The sequence below is a fragment of the Neovison vison genome, chromosome 10, assembly GCF_020171115.1.
Source record: "Neovison vison isolate M4711 chromosome 10, ASM_NN_V1, whole genome shotgun sequence".
Classification (NCBI taxonomy): Eukaryota; Metazoa; Chordata; class Mammalia; order Carnivora; family Mustelidae; genus Neogale; species Neogale vison.
The window spans coordinates 69,253,093-69,270,211 of NC_058100.1; the positions used below are offsets into that span (position 1 = coordinate 69,253,093).

Here is a 17,119-nt window from a genome sequence, read left to right on the forward strand (position 1 = left end):
CACCCCCTTGTGGGGGGACTCTGATAATTACCCAGTCTCACAGCAGACACTGAATATGAGGCATTTCATATGCAGTCATGAGGCTGGAAAAAATGTTTTTCATCTTGTTGGGATGAGATCTGAAAACTTTGAAGATGTGGCTGGGCTGGTGGCCGAAGAGCTTACATAACAGATGGTTCTTTAAAACTTTACACTGAAGTGCTGGGCCTCCGGGCCTCATGCGGATTGTCCCACCAGAGACACCAGAATGAAAGAGGAAAGCCTAGTACCCTCTTTGCATTCTACTTGCAGACGCAGTTCACTAAAATTTAGGAAGCCTGCCACCAATATAATCTTGGGTTGGAGGGGGTGGGGTGTTTATAACCGAGTGAAAGAACTGGTAGAGAGGGGAAACGGTGATCGCTGTTTCTCAGATTTCCCCCAAGTGAGTGCACTTGCGGCGTTATGGCTGTCCCTTGGGTGGGTTGGGACGCTCGGCCAGTCCCGCACTCCCCGGGCCCATCATGGGACCTTTTCGGGCTGAATGCCGAGGGAGTAAAGGAAGCCGGGAGCCCCTTGAGAGCAGGCCAGCTCTTTGGAGAAGAGCGGTCAACTGAATTCAACATCTCTTTTCTCCTTCGGATTGTTTAAGTGGTTGTTTAACAGCACCCCCCCCCCATCCAGCCCCTGACCCGACACCCTCGCGGAGACACGCATGCACACCCATGCACACCCACGCACACCCACACACTCCCGCGTCCCTTCTGGCTTCCTCCCAGCTCGCAGAAATAAATCGCCGCCCTAGCCTCGCGTCCGCCGCCGCCGCCGCGCTCAGACAGAGGTCGCCTCTCACTAGCTGGAGGACCCGGCAGCATTCACATCCCCCGCCCCAGGTCAGGGTGGGGTGGGAGGGGGTTAAGGCGGGGTGGGGAGGTTGGGGCAGGCCTGGGGACTGGAGCATGCGCCTCATCCTCATTGGCTGGCGGTTGGTGTCCGACAGATTCCGGAACCCGCGTTCCCATTCACTGTCATCACCTCTCATCCCAGCCTCCCCCTTACCCCCGTCGTACTTACCTCCCCTTTCCTCCCCGTGTTCCCCCTTTCCGTGCCAGTACAGTCACCCTCGGGGCTGGAAGGGCCGCTCTCGGACACACGGGAGGAGTAAACGAGGCAGGAGAGGGAGGTTGGAACTTCACAACTCCGCACTTCTGATAGTGAGCGCGAGGGAAGCAGAGACTGGGGAAGGGGCGGAGAGGAGAAGTGAGGCGAGAGAGAGAGAGAGACCGACCCCTGGCGATTCTGAGCCAGAGGGCGGGTGGAGGGAGGGGTAGAAGTCTCCCGAGCCGTCCGGGAGCAGCGGCTGCAGCGGCACCGCCGCGGCGGCAGCAGCAGCAGCTCCGCGGCCGCCTCCGCTGCCCTCCCGGAGCTCGGCCGCACACGGATCCGCGCCCCGGGCAGCTGCGCCCTCGCCACCGCCGCCGCCTCCGCCCTCGCCGAGCCGAACCAAGGCGCCGGGGCGCACTCTTCACCGCATCTCTAGCCCGCCATCTCCTCCCAGCGGCTTGGGGGCGGCTCCGGAGTTGCGAGACTGGACGGGGCTCAGGGGTCCTTACCGGCGGCCCCGGGAGGAGGAGGAGGAGGCGCGCTCCTGCGAGCGCGTGGGTGAGAAGCACCCCAGTCGCCCCTCCCTTTTTGCCGCCGGAGTTGAATCTGTGCTGCCCGTGTCCAGGTGCTGGGCTTCCAGACGGACACGGACCCCCTATCCCCGTCCGCGGCCGCCCTGTCATGCTGCCCAAAGTGGAGACCGAAGCCCTGGGACTGGCTCGATCGCATGGGGAACAGGGGCAGATGCCGGAAAACATGCAAGGTAAGGAGGCGCTGCGCGGCGCTCCGGCTCCCGCGGCCACGCCACCCCCGGGCTCGCCCTGCGGGCTTCAGCTGTCCACCCCCTCGCGGCCGCTGGGCTATGGGGCAGCGCGCGGGCGACAGGCCCCCACCCCAGGGACGGGCATAAAAGTTTATGGTTCTTGAACAATGCGGGGCGGAGGTTTTCCAAGCGATGCCTAATTGGCCGCTTCTAATTAAGAAAAGAGAGGCTTCGAGCTCTATGGCAACCCGAGGAGGGGGCACAGCTTCAGGCTAAAGATACTTAAGAATAGTATGATCATTCTCAGATATGGAATGCCTCACTGGAAACGGGAGCAGGTTCTCGGTCATTGAATCGGTGGGAACTTTAATCAGTGCTCTTGTGTGGAGGAAAAACACCCTGCCTAGCAAAGCCAACTACAGAAAGAGAAGATGACCCCGGAAAAGCTCGTCTTAGCGCCGTTAGAATGCATGTGGGCACCCCCAGAAAAGCCCATGCGGACCCTTGGAGCCGGCTGTAGTTGGGACAGCTTCAGAACTGCAGGCAGAACTGAAGACATCCAAAGTTAGCCCAATCCCATCTTCCGCGCGGATATTGCAGAGTTAGTTGAGGGAAGGGGCAGCGGTGTAGCTTAATGACTCCGCTTCAGTCCGGGAGCTGGGAGTATGGGAGTCCTGTTTGTTTTCCCAGCTCTTGATTGCTGACAACAACAACAACAACAACAACAAAACACCCCAAAAAAAACCCCTGCTGGCTTTTTTTTTTTTTTTTTTTTTTTTGCCGCGTTCCAAAACTTCGACTCTACATTTGGCTCTATGAGCCCTTCAGAAGTTTATCGCAGTTGCTCTGGGCCGGGGAGGGAACAATGCTAGGAAAAGTCACCGGTGCTCTTCCATCCTCGCCCCTTCCAGCGCGCAGGATGTGCGGGCAGGCGGGCCTGTGATCCCGGGACGCTTCCTGCCATCCCCTTGAGCGAACTTGAAAGGGCCGGGGAGGTGTTGAGAGCAGAGTACGAGCAGAGTTTGGGGTTGGTGCACGCCGCGGTGCGGGACAGGCGGCGCGCCTGCAGCACTCGGCCCCGGGGGCCCTGACGTCGCCCGGCTGGGCTGGGGGAAAGGGGGTGGCGGCAAAACGTGCGTTGTACCTGTGGGGTCGCTTACCCTCCATGATCCTGGGGTCCCTCCAAGCCTCCAGGAAGGGCTGTGGAAGTACCCTGGGGGCTGTGGCCCCTGAGACTAACTTGAGGGTTGGCTGCTGGAGGAACCCGGTTGGCCCAAAGAGGCATTCTCGCCGGCGCCTGGGATTCCCGTGAAGGCAGGACGTGGGGGACACCCGCGCCGGGAGCCGGATCTCGGAACCCTCCGCCTCCAGCTGCCGAGGGGGTCTACACTTTGGGCGCCCGTGAGGCCAGCGCGATCTTGGGTGCAAAAGGAAAGTTTCTGCTGCTCGTTCCGGCGCGCGCGTTTCTGAGACTCGGGAAAAGACACTCAGAGAAACGCTGGATCAAGAAGTAGGGGAGGCAAGAATAAGGGTTCAGGGGGCGGGGGACATGGGAAGGAAATGCCACTGTAATATTTTCCCTGTAAAGTTCGGGGGGGGGGGCGTTTTTGACACGATCTGCTGCCCCAAAGCAGAAAGTTAGCTTTCCGTTGTGGCCAGGGCTCAGGACAAGCCGCCGGCTCCTCGATCAGCTCCGGGTTCGAAGACAGCGTGGGAAGGGCCAGGGCACTACTTCCTCTTAGGCCATGCGGTCTACACCCCGAGGGGAGCCCTTGGGGATTGGACCCCATTACCACGCTTGCTCTGGTCTCAGCGGTGGACGCGCCCTAGTCGCCCTAGTCTGATCAGAAAGAGGACCCGCCACTGGGTTTCGGGACAGCATAGCGCTTGCAACTTAGGGGGACTTTTTCCGCGTGCCTCTGCGACCCTAGCTTTACAAGGCCCCGCCGTCCTCTTCACTTTCTTAAGACTGGGGCTTTTCTGCCCTAACGGATTCCGTTCTTCAAACGCCTACTTGAGTACAGCACCTGGGAAACTCTGAAACGTGCCCTGTCTTGCACAGCGGCGACTGTTTCCCCACACGGACCCTGTCTTTGTCCAAGAGGGTCTCCACGCCCAGCCCCGGTCTTTTAGTGGTTGGAATCCCGAGGTGGGCACCGAATCCTCCTGCAGACGTTTGCCTCGCAGTGCCTCTTGGGTGCGAAGTTTAGACTTGACTTTGTTGGGAGAGTAAAAACAGTCAAGTACAGTTTTCCCCAAAACACGCCACAGAGCAATAGTTACAGGTTTGGGGGAGAGATGGGCTATAAACGAACTTCTCGAACCTTCAGTTCCCCCACAACCTCAGCTTCCCAAAACCCGAGGGCGGCTGGCACCGCTGGGAGGACTGCGCTCAGCATCTCTTTACTTCTATTTTACCGAGCCCAGACAGTAGCCTCTACGGGAACATCATTTACCGGGACCCCACCCCCATCCCCAAACTCTGGCTAACTCACTCGGGTTTAAGCCCCAGACCTCGGCTCTGTGGTTCGGGAGAAGAGGTCTCAAACTCAGCCGGTCGGTGCTCGGCCCTCAGCCTCCAAGTGGTGCAAGTGACCTCACCTCCCCACGGCCCTTTCCGGGGGCCTGCAGAATCCATAAAGAGAAAAAGAACATTATTTTTAAAAAGAATAAAGAAAAAGAACGAGTCATTGTCGAAGAGGCCACAGTATGGTGATGGAGTGGCCGGGAACTTTGGGGATGCGGTGGGGGCTCTTTTCTCTCTTTCCTTTTTGGTAAACAAATCAGAGGAAACTTCTGTCCGGCCGTCGGTTCCCCCATCCCCCCCCGCCCCGCCCCCTGCAAATGCCACTGATTAACTTCGACTCTGCTTTAGTGCGCCTGTGTGTAGCCGAGCAAGGGGCGAGAGGCGAGTGCACCCCGGGGTTTCACGGGAAGGTGCCCCGGGAGGGTTAGGGTGCCTGGCTGCGCGGACCTGACCCTTATCGCAGGTACCCGCTGCGTCCGCCCTCCGAGACCTGGCCCCACGTGAGTATCAGGAAGGGACCAGATGATCAGGTATTATCTGGGGTCTCCTGGCCGCTGTCCTTCCTGTGCATGGTTTATCCATCTTTTGGCTGCAAAGGCGCTTTCGCTGGGCTGCGTCCGGCGGAAGGCGGTTACTCGATCCCCGCAGTGAGCCGCGCGGACCCACGGCCTGATTTCTGTTTAACTTTAACAGGGCGACCCCGAGGTGTTTGTATTTTGCACTGATTATCGAAAACATGTGAAGTTTATCACAGGACTTTAATACTTTGCGACGAAACCAAACCCTCGTGGGTATCTTTTCCTTTTTCTCTCTCTGCCCGGCGTCCTCCCTCTTTTGCTTCTCTTTTTTTACAGGAGATTTCCGAGTGCGAAGAGATGAAAGTATCCAGAGCAGGAGCCCTGTTAATACCGAGCTGAATGTTTCTATTAATCTAACAGATTTGCACGTAGGGAGCAGCAGGCTGTGGTTCAAGTGGGGCTGCTTCTGGAAAGCAGGTTTCTGGGGCTTCACGTTCTCCGTCAAGTGTTTGCAAATCGCTGTTGCTCTCCTGCTGAGCGACGTGTCCTTACAGCAAACTTAGTTCAGGGGTGGGAGAATGTGTACGTGTTCCTCTCTCCTGGGCAAAGGTGACATTTTTGGATCTTAACTTCAGGAACTTTAAAAAGTTCTAAATTGTTACTTTCTGCAGTTCGTGTTTCTGTTCTGACGGGCTGCTTTGCAGTTATGAGCTGTGTTCAGCAGTGGTCTGTTTAAAATTCTTAACAAAAGAAGTTGGAATTCTTTTTAAGCTTAACTCTTTTTAAGTTAAAAAATAGGAAGTGCACGTTTGTGGAATCCAGAAGATCTTTTACTTTCATTGTTTAAAAATAGTTTTTCAGTACATCTGGAAGAAAAAATACTTTTATTTTATATTTTACCTGCGATATTTGCCCACCAGTTACCAAAATGCTTTTCACTGCAGGATTAAAAACCTACCGAGTGAATTAATTAGTTATGTATATACATTTCTTTTGTTTCAGTGTCTCAGTTTAAAATGGTGAATTACTCCTATGATGAAGATCTTGAAGAACTCTGTCCAGTGTGTGGGGATAAAGTGTCTGGATACCATTACGGGCTCCTCACCTGTGAAAGCTGCAAGGTTTGCTTACGCATTGCTACCTGACAAATATAAGGTTCAGAACCAAAATAAACCATTGGAATCCTTTTTAAAGCTAAATTAAGGCTGTCTTTTTTGGACTCAATTAAAAATGAGAGAGTTAGTCTTAGGGAGATGATTCTTTGAAATATGTGTTTGATTTAATTCCAAAGGCAAAAAAATTTATGCTGTTTAGAAAACTTTGCCAGTCTCATGGCTTTAAAATATTTTATTGTAGTAAAGTGATGTATCTGTAGAAAGACTTCTATTTCTAACAGTCCTAAATATTGATTTTGCTTGACTTATATATATTTAAAGCATCGTTGTTCTTGAGAGAGAACATGACAAAGTATTTCCCAAATATATTTTAACTTCAGAGTATTCTGTGCTGCGAGTCTAAGCATTTTTTATCCACAGATAAAAGTCTAAATTCTCAACTGCGTGATTTAACCCTGATTTATTCCAAAAACAATTTTTAAGATTTTTTGAAATTTATATCATAAAGAATCAGAAACCACATCTCAGTTTATAGTAAGTGTGGCTTTTGTAAATAAATTATATGACCTATTTAAATGCAAGAAATTTTAATACATAAAATGTACTCTATTGTTCCTAATAATCTCAACCATACATCAAGAATTTATCTCAGACTTTTTTAATATATTCCCCGTCAACTTGATACTTGCTATTTTTCAATATTTTTTAGAGTAGAAAGCTCAGTTGCAAATACTTAAACCACTGCCAGGAAAGCCCTTTCATTCTCTATAACAAAGTAAGATTGTTTCACTTTATGGCTAGTAGAATAAACATAAAGTATGTACCATCTTGGTAAAGCTGGTACTGTACTATGAAGCTACAAAATTTGTTTTTGATGAATTCTTTTGGGTGCGGTATAAGAAAAACACACTGTGCTGAAGTTCAGCTCTCTATTACACATGCTTTTCTTTTCCATTAGTTTCACCTTTTTTTAAACAGAGTTCCCCAACTTGAATGTATTCCAGTGGAATTATGAACACTTCCCCATTTTACTCTTTAAATCCTTTTGCTCTTAACTATCTAGTGCTGACGTTTGTAGAAAATGTGGGGTGTTTTGCTATTCTGTTTTTCCACTGTTACTTTACCATAGTTTGCCACTAAAATTTTATCAGACTGCTTACAAACAATGCAGATCTCCATGAGTACCTTATCTGGAATACGGGGTTAATAAGAAAACAGATCTGCTTTTTCTTTCTTTCTTTATTTTATTATTATTATTTTTAAATACTGGTCCATATAGAACGTGTTTTTCTCTAACTGTTGAGATGAAATGATGTGTATCCAAATCTCCCTGAGAGATTTGCTAGAAAAATCTCCACTTTGGCCGGGTGCTGTTTTGGAGGGTTGATCTTGTTAAAATGTGAAACAAACCACAGAACCACGGAAGGGCTCATTGGTTCAACAAAAAGATTTATTGGTGATTTCCTTAAAATGAAACAATGGAAGAGACGGGTGTTAGATTTTTTAATATGCCTCACTATTTTCTCTGTCTTGTAGGGATTTTTTAAGCGAACAGTCCAAAATAATAAAAGGTACACATGCATAGAAAACCAGAACTGCCAAATTGATAAAACACAAAGAAAGCGTTGTCCTTACTGTCGATTTCAAAAATGTCTAAGTGTTGGAATGAAGCTAGAAGGTAAGTTTCTTCTAAAGACTACTGCCTGTTAAAACTCTCCAAGGACATAGGGTTTAAAATAACACTGTACTTAAAATATGGTAACATTATTTTCCTAGACGTAACACCGTGGACAGTAATGTAAGATCTTCTTTATGTTTTGTCAGCAGAGAAGCCTGAGTGTCATTTAAACACTGGTGAAATCTACGAGGAAAAAAATTTAAATAATCAGAGTTTCCCTCCTCCTACTTTTTTTTTAAGTTTGGGGAGCAGATGGATATGATGCTGAACAGGCCAGGTTATATGAACACAAGACTACAGTGATTCAACTGAGAGCAAGGTTTAAAAATTTGTAACAATTAAAAAAAAATACTCTTTACGTTTTCAAATCAGAATGCTCTAGTAAACGTCTGATTTTAATCTTTTAAATTATTGACTTGTCACAATTGTTACGATTAGTTTTGTGACTCCTGAGCAAGAGTTAAAGTTTTAATTGTGCAATGGGGTTACTCATGTAGAGAGTATCATTTTGATAGTGTGGGAAAGCACATTTCTTTCTTTTCTTTTTTTTTTTTTAAGATAATGACGAAGGCTATGAAATGAAGTTGAAAAGTAGGAAATGTGAAAAATAATGAACTGTTCAATCAGTAGCATTGGTTTGACAGGAGTAAGATCGTGCCTCCCCAGAAACCAGGTTAGAGTTTATGTTGTGAGAGGAGAGCTGCTACTTAACACAATGTCCAGATTGGCAGGGAAGAAAGTTAATATGTAGCCGCTGGAGATAGTGTGTAGTTCATGGGGTTTCTGTTTCTTAGCCCCACAGATTAACGCTGGTGAAAATAAAGTAATAATAAAGGTTATGTGTCACTGTTAACATGCCAGATACAGGAGTGCATTTTAATGATCAACGAGGCACAGGCTAGTTATGTGTGAAGCTTCCTTGTGATGGGGCCCTCATACTTGATAAAAATGCTCCAAAGATTTCAAATAAACCTGCTGAGTTGCTAATAGATTCTTTTCCAATAGAAGTAGCCACTTTGGTTATCATTAGAACTGTTTAACTCTGTATTGCTTTTATTTTACTTATTTTTTAAGATTTTATTTATTACAAAGAGAGAGAGAGAGCAAGCATGGGCCGGGGGTGGGAGAAGCAGATTTCCTTGCTGAGCAGAAAGCCCACCCTGGAGCTCAATCTCAGGACCATGGGTTATGACGTAGGTAAAGGCAGATGCTTAATTGACTGAGCCACCCAAGCACCCCTCTGTATTGCTGTTAAGAAGAGATTAAGAGATGAAGAAAGAAATGCTCACTGATTTCTTTATTATCAATCACTTTATTATTTTTCAAACAGCAAAATATTGTGGGAGATGCATACTGTAGTATGAGACTCGAAAGATAAAATGTCAGTAAGTAAACGTTGTGGGATGCTCGGCTGGCTCAGTTGGTAGAACACACGAGTCTTGATGTTGGGGGTCGGGAGTTCAAGCCTCAGGTTGGTCATGGAGCCTGCTTAAAAAAAAAAACAAACATAACACACACAAGTAAATGTTGTGGTTTCATATGATGTCATTTTATTTCTTTTTTTTTTTTTAATGAAAGGAGAAGGTTGCATTTCTTTACCTCAAAAAATATTACTAACTGTAAGTCACTGGTGGGGCGTAACCATACTTATTTAGCAGTGATATGAGAGAGTGGAATATTCAATAAATTATCATCCAGATGGAAAATTTGTGCAATATTCTAGATAACCTAGCATTCACAATGAATGTTTAATGCTATACTAATCCTAAGATAAAAAGTTCAAAAACTTAACCTCCAGCAATTTCAACATGTCAGAAGCTATCAGGGGTCGCTGGTTTCTGTCTAATGGCCATTGGCCACTGTGGGCTTGGAGACAACTTGTAACTCACTTATTCCACGTGGTCCCAGATTCCACCCAGCACTGTGATGGTAGACTGTCTTGACAGCTTCTGAAATGAATTTGCTTAATTATGTCCAGTTCTGCTTAAATTAAAAACAATAATGAGTGGTTATCTGATGTGTGTTCATCAAGTCCAGGTGAAAATAATTTTCAGGACGAGTGTGTACCCTGTCCTTTGCAGCAAATTAGTCAAAAGGACTTGGAGGGAGGAAGACACTGTAGGGGAAGATACAACAATTTAATCGAGAAAAGGGTTGATTTTTTTATTTTTTCCTCTTAGCAGTTTGGGTTTCTGCAAAGAGAATTCCGACATAACTGGTGTAATAGAAACTGATACTCTTTCTTAGCAATCTGTAGTATGCCCTGTAGGTAGCAAAAATGACAAAACCCTCACCGTCTATCAAAGGATTACTGTGTCCCTATGCATCCAAAATATTTTTTTGATGACAAACACTTAAGGAGGAAAGAATTTTAAAAATGGCTTTTTTTGGTGGTGGAGGGGGCGGGAGCCACCCACCTAAACACTGGATAACTGGAGATACAGAGAATGCTAATAATTTGCATCTTATTTATACCCTTACTCCATTTTTATTTATTTCTTTTAATTTCCCCACAGCGGTAAGGGCTGACCGAATGCGCGGAGGAAGGAATAAATTTGGGCCAATGTACAAGAGAGACAGGGCCCTAAAGCAACAGAAGAAAGCCCTCATCCGAGCCAATGGACTTAAGCTAGAAGCCATGTCTCAGGTGATCCAAGGAATGCCCTCTGAGCTCACCATCTCTTCTGCAATTCAGAACATGCATTCTGCCTCTAAAGGCCTACCTCTGAACCACGCTGCCTTGCCTCCTACCGACTATGACCGAAGTCCCTTCGTAACATCCCCCATCAGCATGACAATGCCCCCTCACGGCAGCCTGCAAGGTTACCAAACCTATGGTCACTTTCCCAGCCGGGCCATCAAGTCCGAGTACCCAGACCCCTACACCAGCTCACCAGAGTCGATCTTGGGCTATTCCTACATGGATAGTTACCAGACCAGCTCCCCGGCAAGCATCCCACATCTGATAGTGGAACTTCTGAAGTGCGAGCCAGATGAGCCTCAAGTCCAGGCCAAAATCATGGCCTATTTGCAGCAAGAACAAGCTAACCGAAGCAAACATGAAAAGCTGAGCACGTTTGGGCTTATGTGCAAAATGGCTGATCAGACCCTTTTCTCCATCGTTGAGTGGGCCAGGAGTAGTATCTTCTTCAGAGAACTTAAGGTATGTCAGAGCTATTACAACTTAAAATCCTCCTTTTGAGAGAGACCTCACTCTGTTCCTGATGACTATATATTCTTGGTGTTGAAAATAGGTTTTCCTTCCTTCTTCGTATGGTTTACAGAGTAGAAGAATCTTACGACCTTGACTTCAGGACTTTCGCCGCTTAATGTGATGGGCCTTTATTCTGTGTAGCTCTTAATTTTGGGGGGGGGGGTTGGCATTTCATGGAAAGGGTAGGACATTTGTTTTTGTTTTTGTTTTTCTGAATAACAGAAGGTCTTTACTTACTTCCTTTAACTCAGTTGGTTTATGGCTAGAAAACTTAAGTCAGTGTGAACTGGCATCTTGTGAACTTCTTAAAAATACCAAATATAAGGCTTTTATCTTATATTTGAAATGATACCACTGGCTACTAGTGTCAAATAGGTATTTACTACCTGTTTACCTTGACATTAGGTTGGTAAAGCCTTTGTTTTCGGAGCAGATTCCAATAGGATGTTTACTGTCATCGGATGGGGATTGGGCAAATGGTGAGTGCTAGTCCACTTGGCTCGGGTTTAGTTCTCATAATCAGTGTCTGTCGTTGATTTTAATGGATTGGTACATTGTAAACACAGTACTTGTTTGTGTAAGGATCTCTGTTTAACTACATAATTATTTTATTTCCTGAGACTTAAGACTGAATTAATATGGGAGAGTGATACCGAAGTTCGGAATCCAAAAGTAGCTACCAAAGCACTTTTGGGAGTCATTGGTTTCATTCTCTGTTTTAAGAGCAAAGGTGAATCCTGGAATTTGACTTCCCAGTCTGTCTGCTGCAAAATCAGTTTCTTCCTTTTACTGTCATGGGGGTAGACATGGCTGCTGAAGGACTGTGGTTTCTGAACACCTAGGACTTTAGGAGGAGATTGAAAACTCTTTGAGAGAAGGACAGTACCAAGCAGACTTTTAGTGTAAAGGGTGGCTGTTAAAAACTGTCTTTTTAGATGGAGCAGGGAATATGAAAGCTGTGTGCGAATGGGAAATAGTGCTCTTCATAGCAGTCTTTACTAAGCACTGGGATTTCTACAGGGAAATAAAAAAATGACCTGAGCAGATCCGAAGAAGTTGACAGAACACCACCACCAGGCTGTAAGCACTGTTGATGTATCCAACTCTCTGACTCTCTTGTCCTTTATCTCTCCATTTAAAGAGGCCAGAAAGTGGAGATAGATCCTAAGTGCAGAGGACAAGCAGAATGCATTGAGTTAGCACAGTCTGGCCAGGTATTTTCTGGGTATGTAACAACCACTCTGTGATAATCAAAGTGTTTTTCATGAAAAACAAAAACAAAGGAAACTTCCTGGTGTTCTTAAAGTCACAGCTTTGTTCTTCAGATGTCTGGTAAGGTATCTGAAATGAAAATGAAAATGATTATTTTTTTAAAGACTTTATTTATTTATTCGACACAGAGATCACAAGTAGGCAGAGGCAGGCAGAGGTGGGGGGTGGGGGGAAGCAGGCTCCCTGCCGAGCAGAGAGCCCTGCGGGGCTTGATCCCAGGACCCTGAGATCATGACCTGAGCCAGAGGCAGAGGTTCAACCCACTGAGCCACCCGGGCACCCCCAAAATGATAATTTTAGATACAACATTAAGAAATGTAACAATGAGGAAAGCACGACCGACCTTTGCAGGCAGATGGACTTTCTTGGAGTTAGAGCTTTGTTTGCTATGACTTAGTAACTGTCTTCGTAGGCAAGATATTAATCTCTAGGCTTAGTTTCCCCATTTGTTAAATTGTCCCTGTGGTGTTTATGTGCAGGGGTAGTATGGAGGGCATAATAGTACTTTCACTGAAGAGGTTTTGCAAGGAGGAAATGAGACTACGTGGGGAATATATATCTAGGACAGGGAGTCTGACATATATTTTATACTCAGTAAATTAGTGTTCTTTTAAAATTACGATTACTGTGGTTTTATGACAAGCGTATGGAGGCATTGCATAATACTATCTGATACTCAGCATAAAAGCAAGAAGTTCTGCTTCCTAGTTTGACGTTGGGAAACAATATTACCATGTATGTTACAGAGTAGACAGTAGTACAATTCTATAATAAACAGTCCTAACTATGACTAATTGAGGACATAAAATTTGCCAGACAGTAAGTTGGGTGTACGATGAATACGAAGTTGAGTAAGACGAAAAATACTTCCTCTCAAAGATTTTATAAGACAGTTTCACAGGGGCACCTGGGTGGCTCAGTGGGTTAAGCCTCTGCCTTTGGCTCAGGTTATGATGTCAGGGTCCTGAGCTGGAGCCCCGCATCAGGCTCTCTGCTTGGGAGGGAGCCTGCTTCCCTCTCTCTCTGCCTACTTGTGATCTCTCTCTGTCAAATGAATAAATAAAATCTTCAAAAAAAAAAAAAAAAGAAGACAGTTTCATAAATACCTATTTAAAAAAGACAGCTGAAGTTGCATTTCACAAATCCACAGGGGAAGAAATCATGTATATCATTTACTTGTCAAAAAAGGAAACATTATGAAGGGAATATAGACAGCCACAGGTAGGATTTTAAGAGTGCTGAGAAAGCACTCTTCCTCTCCAGATTTCTCTTTTCCTACCCCTGCCACTAAATTCTACAAGATTCTTTTATAGGGTGTGTGGTTTCATATTTGCCTGAAATACAAATCCTTTGGGCATGGGGCATATTAAAGCATTATCAGTCATCTATACTGTTGTTTAATGTATTTATCAGTCTTTCATAAGAAGATGATTTGAAAAAAGGAAAAGGAAAGAAAGTACAAACATTGGGGGTGTGGGCTTGCATTGAAAAGAGTAATTCAATGTAAGCATTTTTCAGAGAAGAAAAAGTGGAATTTAGAATAACTTGGGCAGTTTAAATACAGAGCTAGAAGGGGACTAGTCACACTTGGAAGAATTCCTTTTCCTTTTGTTTATAAATTTGTCACAAAATAGAGCAGGATGTTGGAAGCCAACATTGAAACATGGGCATCACCATGTTATTTCTCCAGGACAGTGGCTTTCAAGTTTTTAAACTATGACCTGCAGAAAAATTTTATTTTACATTGGAACTTGGTGTACCAAAGCTCGCTCTCTCTCACACACACGAAACAAACCAGAGTTTGACTGGACATTACATGACCTTCTCCATGCTGTGCACTCTGATATTTTCTACTCTGTTTTGCTTTAATCTGATTTACTTCATGTTTTTAAAAATTTCTGGTCATCACCCACTGAATTGATTACATGACCCACTGATGAGGCGTAACCTGCAGTTCAAGAAATGTCGCTCAGGGGAAGGTTCTGTAAGCCATCCATTGGGTCTTGCCTACCTGGCATTGTTAAGTGCAAGTCCTGAAAAGTCCTCTTGCCTCTGGCATGGCCTCCAACACATCCCCAAAGCCAACAGCCCAGTCCTCACCCTATCTTCCTGCAAAAGTTGTAATTTTTAAATAGTCCTTTGGGAAGATCAATCCCCCCCTTTATATATTTATATATAATTTTTTTAAAAGATCTTACTTATTTATTTGACAGAGATCACAAGTAGGCAGAGAGGCAGGCAGAGAGAGAGAGGAGGAAGCAGGCTCCCTGCTGAGCAGAGAGCCTGATGCGGGGCTCGATCCCAGGAACCTGGGATCACGACCCGAGCCAAAGGCAGAGGCTTAACCCACTGAGCCACCCAGGAGCCCCCAATCCCCCCCTTAAACCTTTGTCTTTTTCTTGTTAAGTTCACAACAAATTACCCATCAAGTGGGGCAGATTGCTTATATCTCTGTGACCCCAAGATGAAAACTCACATGTTTGTTCCTGGAGAGTAATAGGATAATAAGGCAGTTTTGCAAATGACCCCTTGCTCACAATCCCAGGACAAGTTACATCCTCTACCATGTATAAAAGGAGAGAATACAGATTTCATTTGTTTACTGTTAAAGGGAACAGAAGAGCCAGAGGGAATTCGGTGGGTTGTTTTGTTTTTCTACAGGGCCACAAGATGCAAAAAAGATATTCTTGTTCCTGTTCAAAATACTATAATGAGGAAGGGGAAATTAACAACTCCCAACCTCACAGTTCATGTAATATCTCATAAATGGCAAAAGAAGAAAAAAAACCATATACTTGGGGCGCCTGGGTGGCTCAGTGGATTAAAGCCTCTGCCTTCGGCTCAGGTCATGATCCTAGGGTTCTGGGATCGAGCCCCGCGTCGGGCTCTCTGCTCCGCAGGGAACCTGCTTTCTCCTCTCTCTCTCTGCCTGCCTCTATGCCTACTTGTGATTTCTCTATGTCAAATAAATAAAATCTTTAAAAAAAAAAAAAAAGACCATATACTTATAGAAACTGTGCAGTTTCAGAGTTGGAAGAGGATTGGGGAAGAAGGGATGTGGGACTCCTAAATGAGCTGGTTGGTTTTTCTATACACCTGTAAGGGACAGTTCTAATTCCAATCCACAATACTGGCATGAGAACGATGAAATTAATACTGTGAAACCAGTACCTTTCAAAACCGCACAGGTGCATCAAAAGATATTCCAGGCCTAGAAACCAGATTTTCCAGAGTTTGAAGACATGGTGGAGATCATTTGACCCACCTCTCACTTTGGCAGAAGAAGAGACGGAGGCAGGAGTGGACTTGAGACTTGCTAGGGATGATAGAGCTAGCAGATGTCAGAATTGGGACTGGCAGACTCAGGTTCAGAAAAGCAGTACTTTGTACAGACCCCTCCCCACCCCCAAGACACACACACAAATAGGCAGTGTAACCTTTGACTCTGAAAACACAGGTCTTTGCCAGTGAAGCTAAAGCAAATCTCTAGGTTATCAGAAGTCCATCACTACCATCCAATTACCAAATCACTAATAATCAGTGAGACAGATTTTCTCTGAGCCCAGAAGACCCCTGGGGAGTGAATGAGTCACGTTAGAAAGCTACAGTAATTCTTCCAGGCCTCTGGGATCTCATTCAGTAGAGTGGATCTACCAGCTAGCACTTCTGAGCCATGAAAGCATGTCCAGAACCTTCGTTCATACTTACCCTTCACAGAGAGTGGACTCTGCTGGGAGAATCTGGTTCAGCAACAACACATGGGCTGTGCTCAGCAGTTAAAATGGCTAAATACAGTTACATCCTGGGTTCTACTTGATGCCCGGCATGTTGAGCCTGGGTTCCGTTTTATGTACATTTGTGAAAAGACAGAGAATACAAGATTGCAGTCAGGTGATAGATGAGCCACTAATTATAAAAGGATTAGAAGTGTTTTCTGAGGTAATGTCCTAAATCCAACACACCTTCTAATCTTCAAACCCAATCTGTCGTATGACGGCCAATACTCTGACTTTTTTCCTCTTGTTTTTTTGAAGCTAAGAGCAAATTCAAGACCTCCTCTCGCTGCTGAAAGACCTGTCTTTGTGAGTCAAGAAGATTGTATGTTTTCTTTGTTATTTTTCTCTCATCTGGGTCTTAAATATCTCACAAACACAAGAGCAGTAAGAAACTAATTCCCACTTTGTTGAACGACTAATGAATCTGGAGGATCTATTTGATCTTCTAATGAGACCAGATGTCTTAAGAGGATTCTGGGAATGGATATATAAGAACTCGCCCTCGATGAATGATTCTGATACATGTAGGAATAAAAAAAAAATCTAAATTAATCCTGACTGAAACACATAACTAGCATTTCTGTGGAAAATAGGTCTCAGAGACTCAGGGAGTTTGTGCCAAAGGAATTCAGCCATGCCGAAGCTAGTTTCTAAGCATGGTTTCGACTAAAGCGTGGAGGCTGGGGTAGGATTCCTTTTTCTCTTCCTTCTCCATCATAGAAGCTTTCTTTTCTTTCTTTCTTTCTTTCTGTCTTTTTTTTTTTTAAAGGTTGTATTTATTTATTTGACAGAGATCATAGTAGGCAGAGCCGGTGGGAAGCAGGCTCCCTGCTGAGCAGAGAGCCCAATGCGGGGCTCAGTCCAGATCATGACCTGAGCCAAAGGCAGAGGCCTTAACCCACTGAGCCACCCAGGCGCCCTCATAGAAGCTTTCTGAGCAGAGTTTTATTTATTTGTTTTGAACATTCTAGATCCTTTTCCCCAAGCCTTTGTTCACCTCTCCTAACCAATACAGGTTTCTAGTCTGAGATTAAGCTGGATCTGCCCCATTTTCAAGCTATAGTCTTCAGGAAGCTTACTTAGTCCTTTTCTCTGTGTGTGTGTGTGTGTGCGCGCGCGTGCGTGTGTGTGTGTTGGCGGGGAGTGAGGGGGGCGGTAGAGAAAGCAGTGTCT

General features: G+C 45.6%; 1 protein-coding gene across 1 annotated transcript in view; it reads left to right on the top strand.

Annotated features, from left to right (window-relative positions):
* NR5A2 (nuclear receptor subfamily 5 group A member 2) overlaps positions 1 to 17,119 on the top strand; it is a 138,199-nt gene that overhangs the window by 10,482 nt on the left and 110,598 nt on the right. Inside the window, exons 2-5 of the mRNA XM_044267552.1 lie at positions 1,709 to 1,846; positions 5,894 to 6,012; positions 7,543 to 7,684; positions 10,201 to 10,847. Coding sequence (XP_044123487.1) covers positions 1,709 to 1,846; positions 5,894 to 6,012; positions 7,543 to 7,684; positions 10,201 to 10,847 — 1,046 coding nt within the window. The remainder of the gene's footprint in view (positions 1 to 1,708; positions 1,847 to 5,893; positions 6,013 to 7,542; positions 7,685 to 10,200; positions 10,848 to 17,119) is intronic.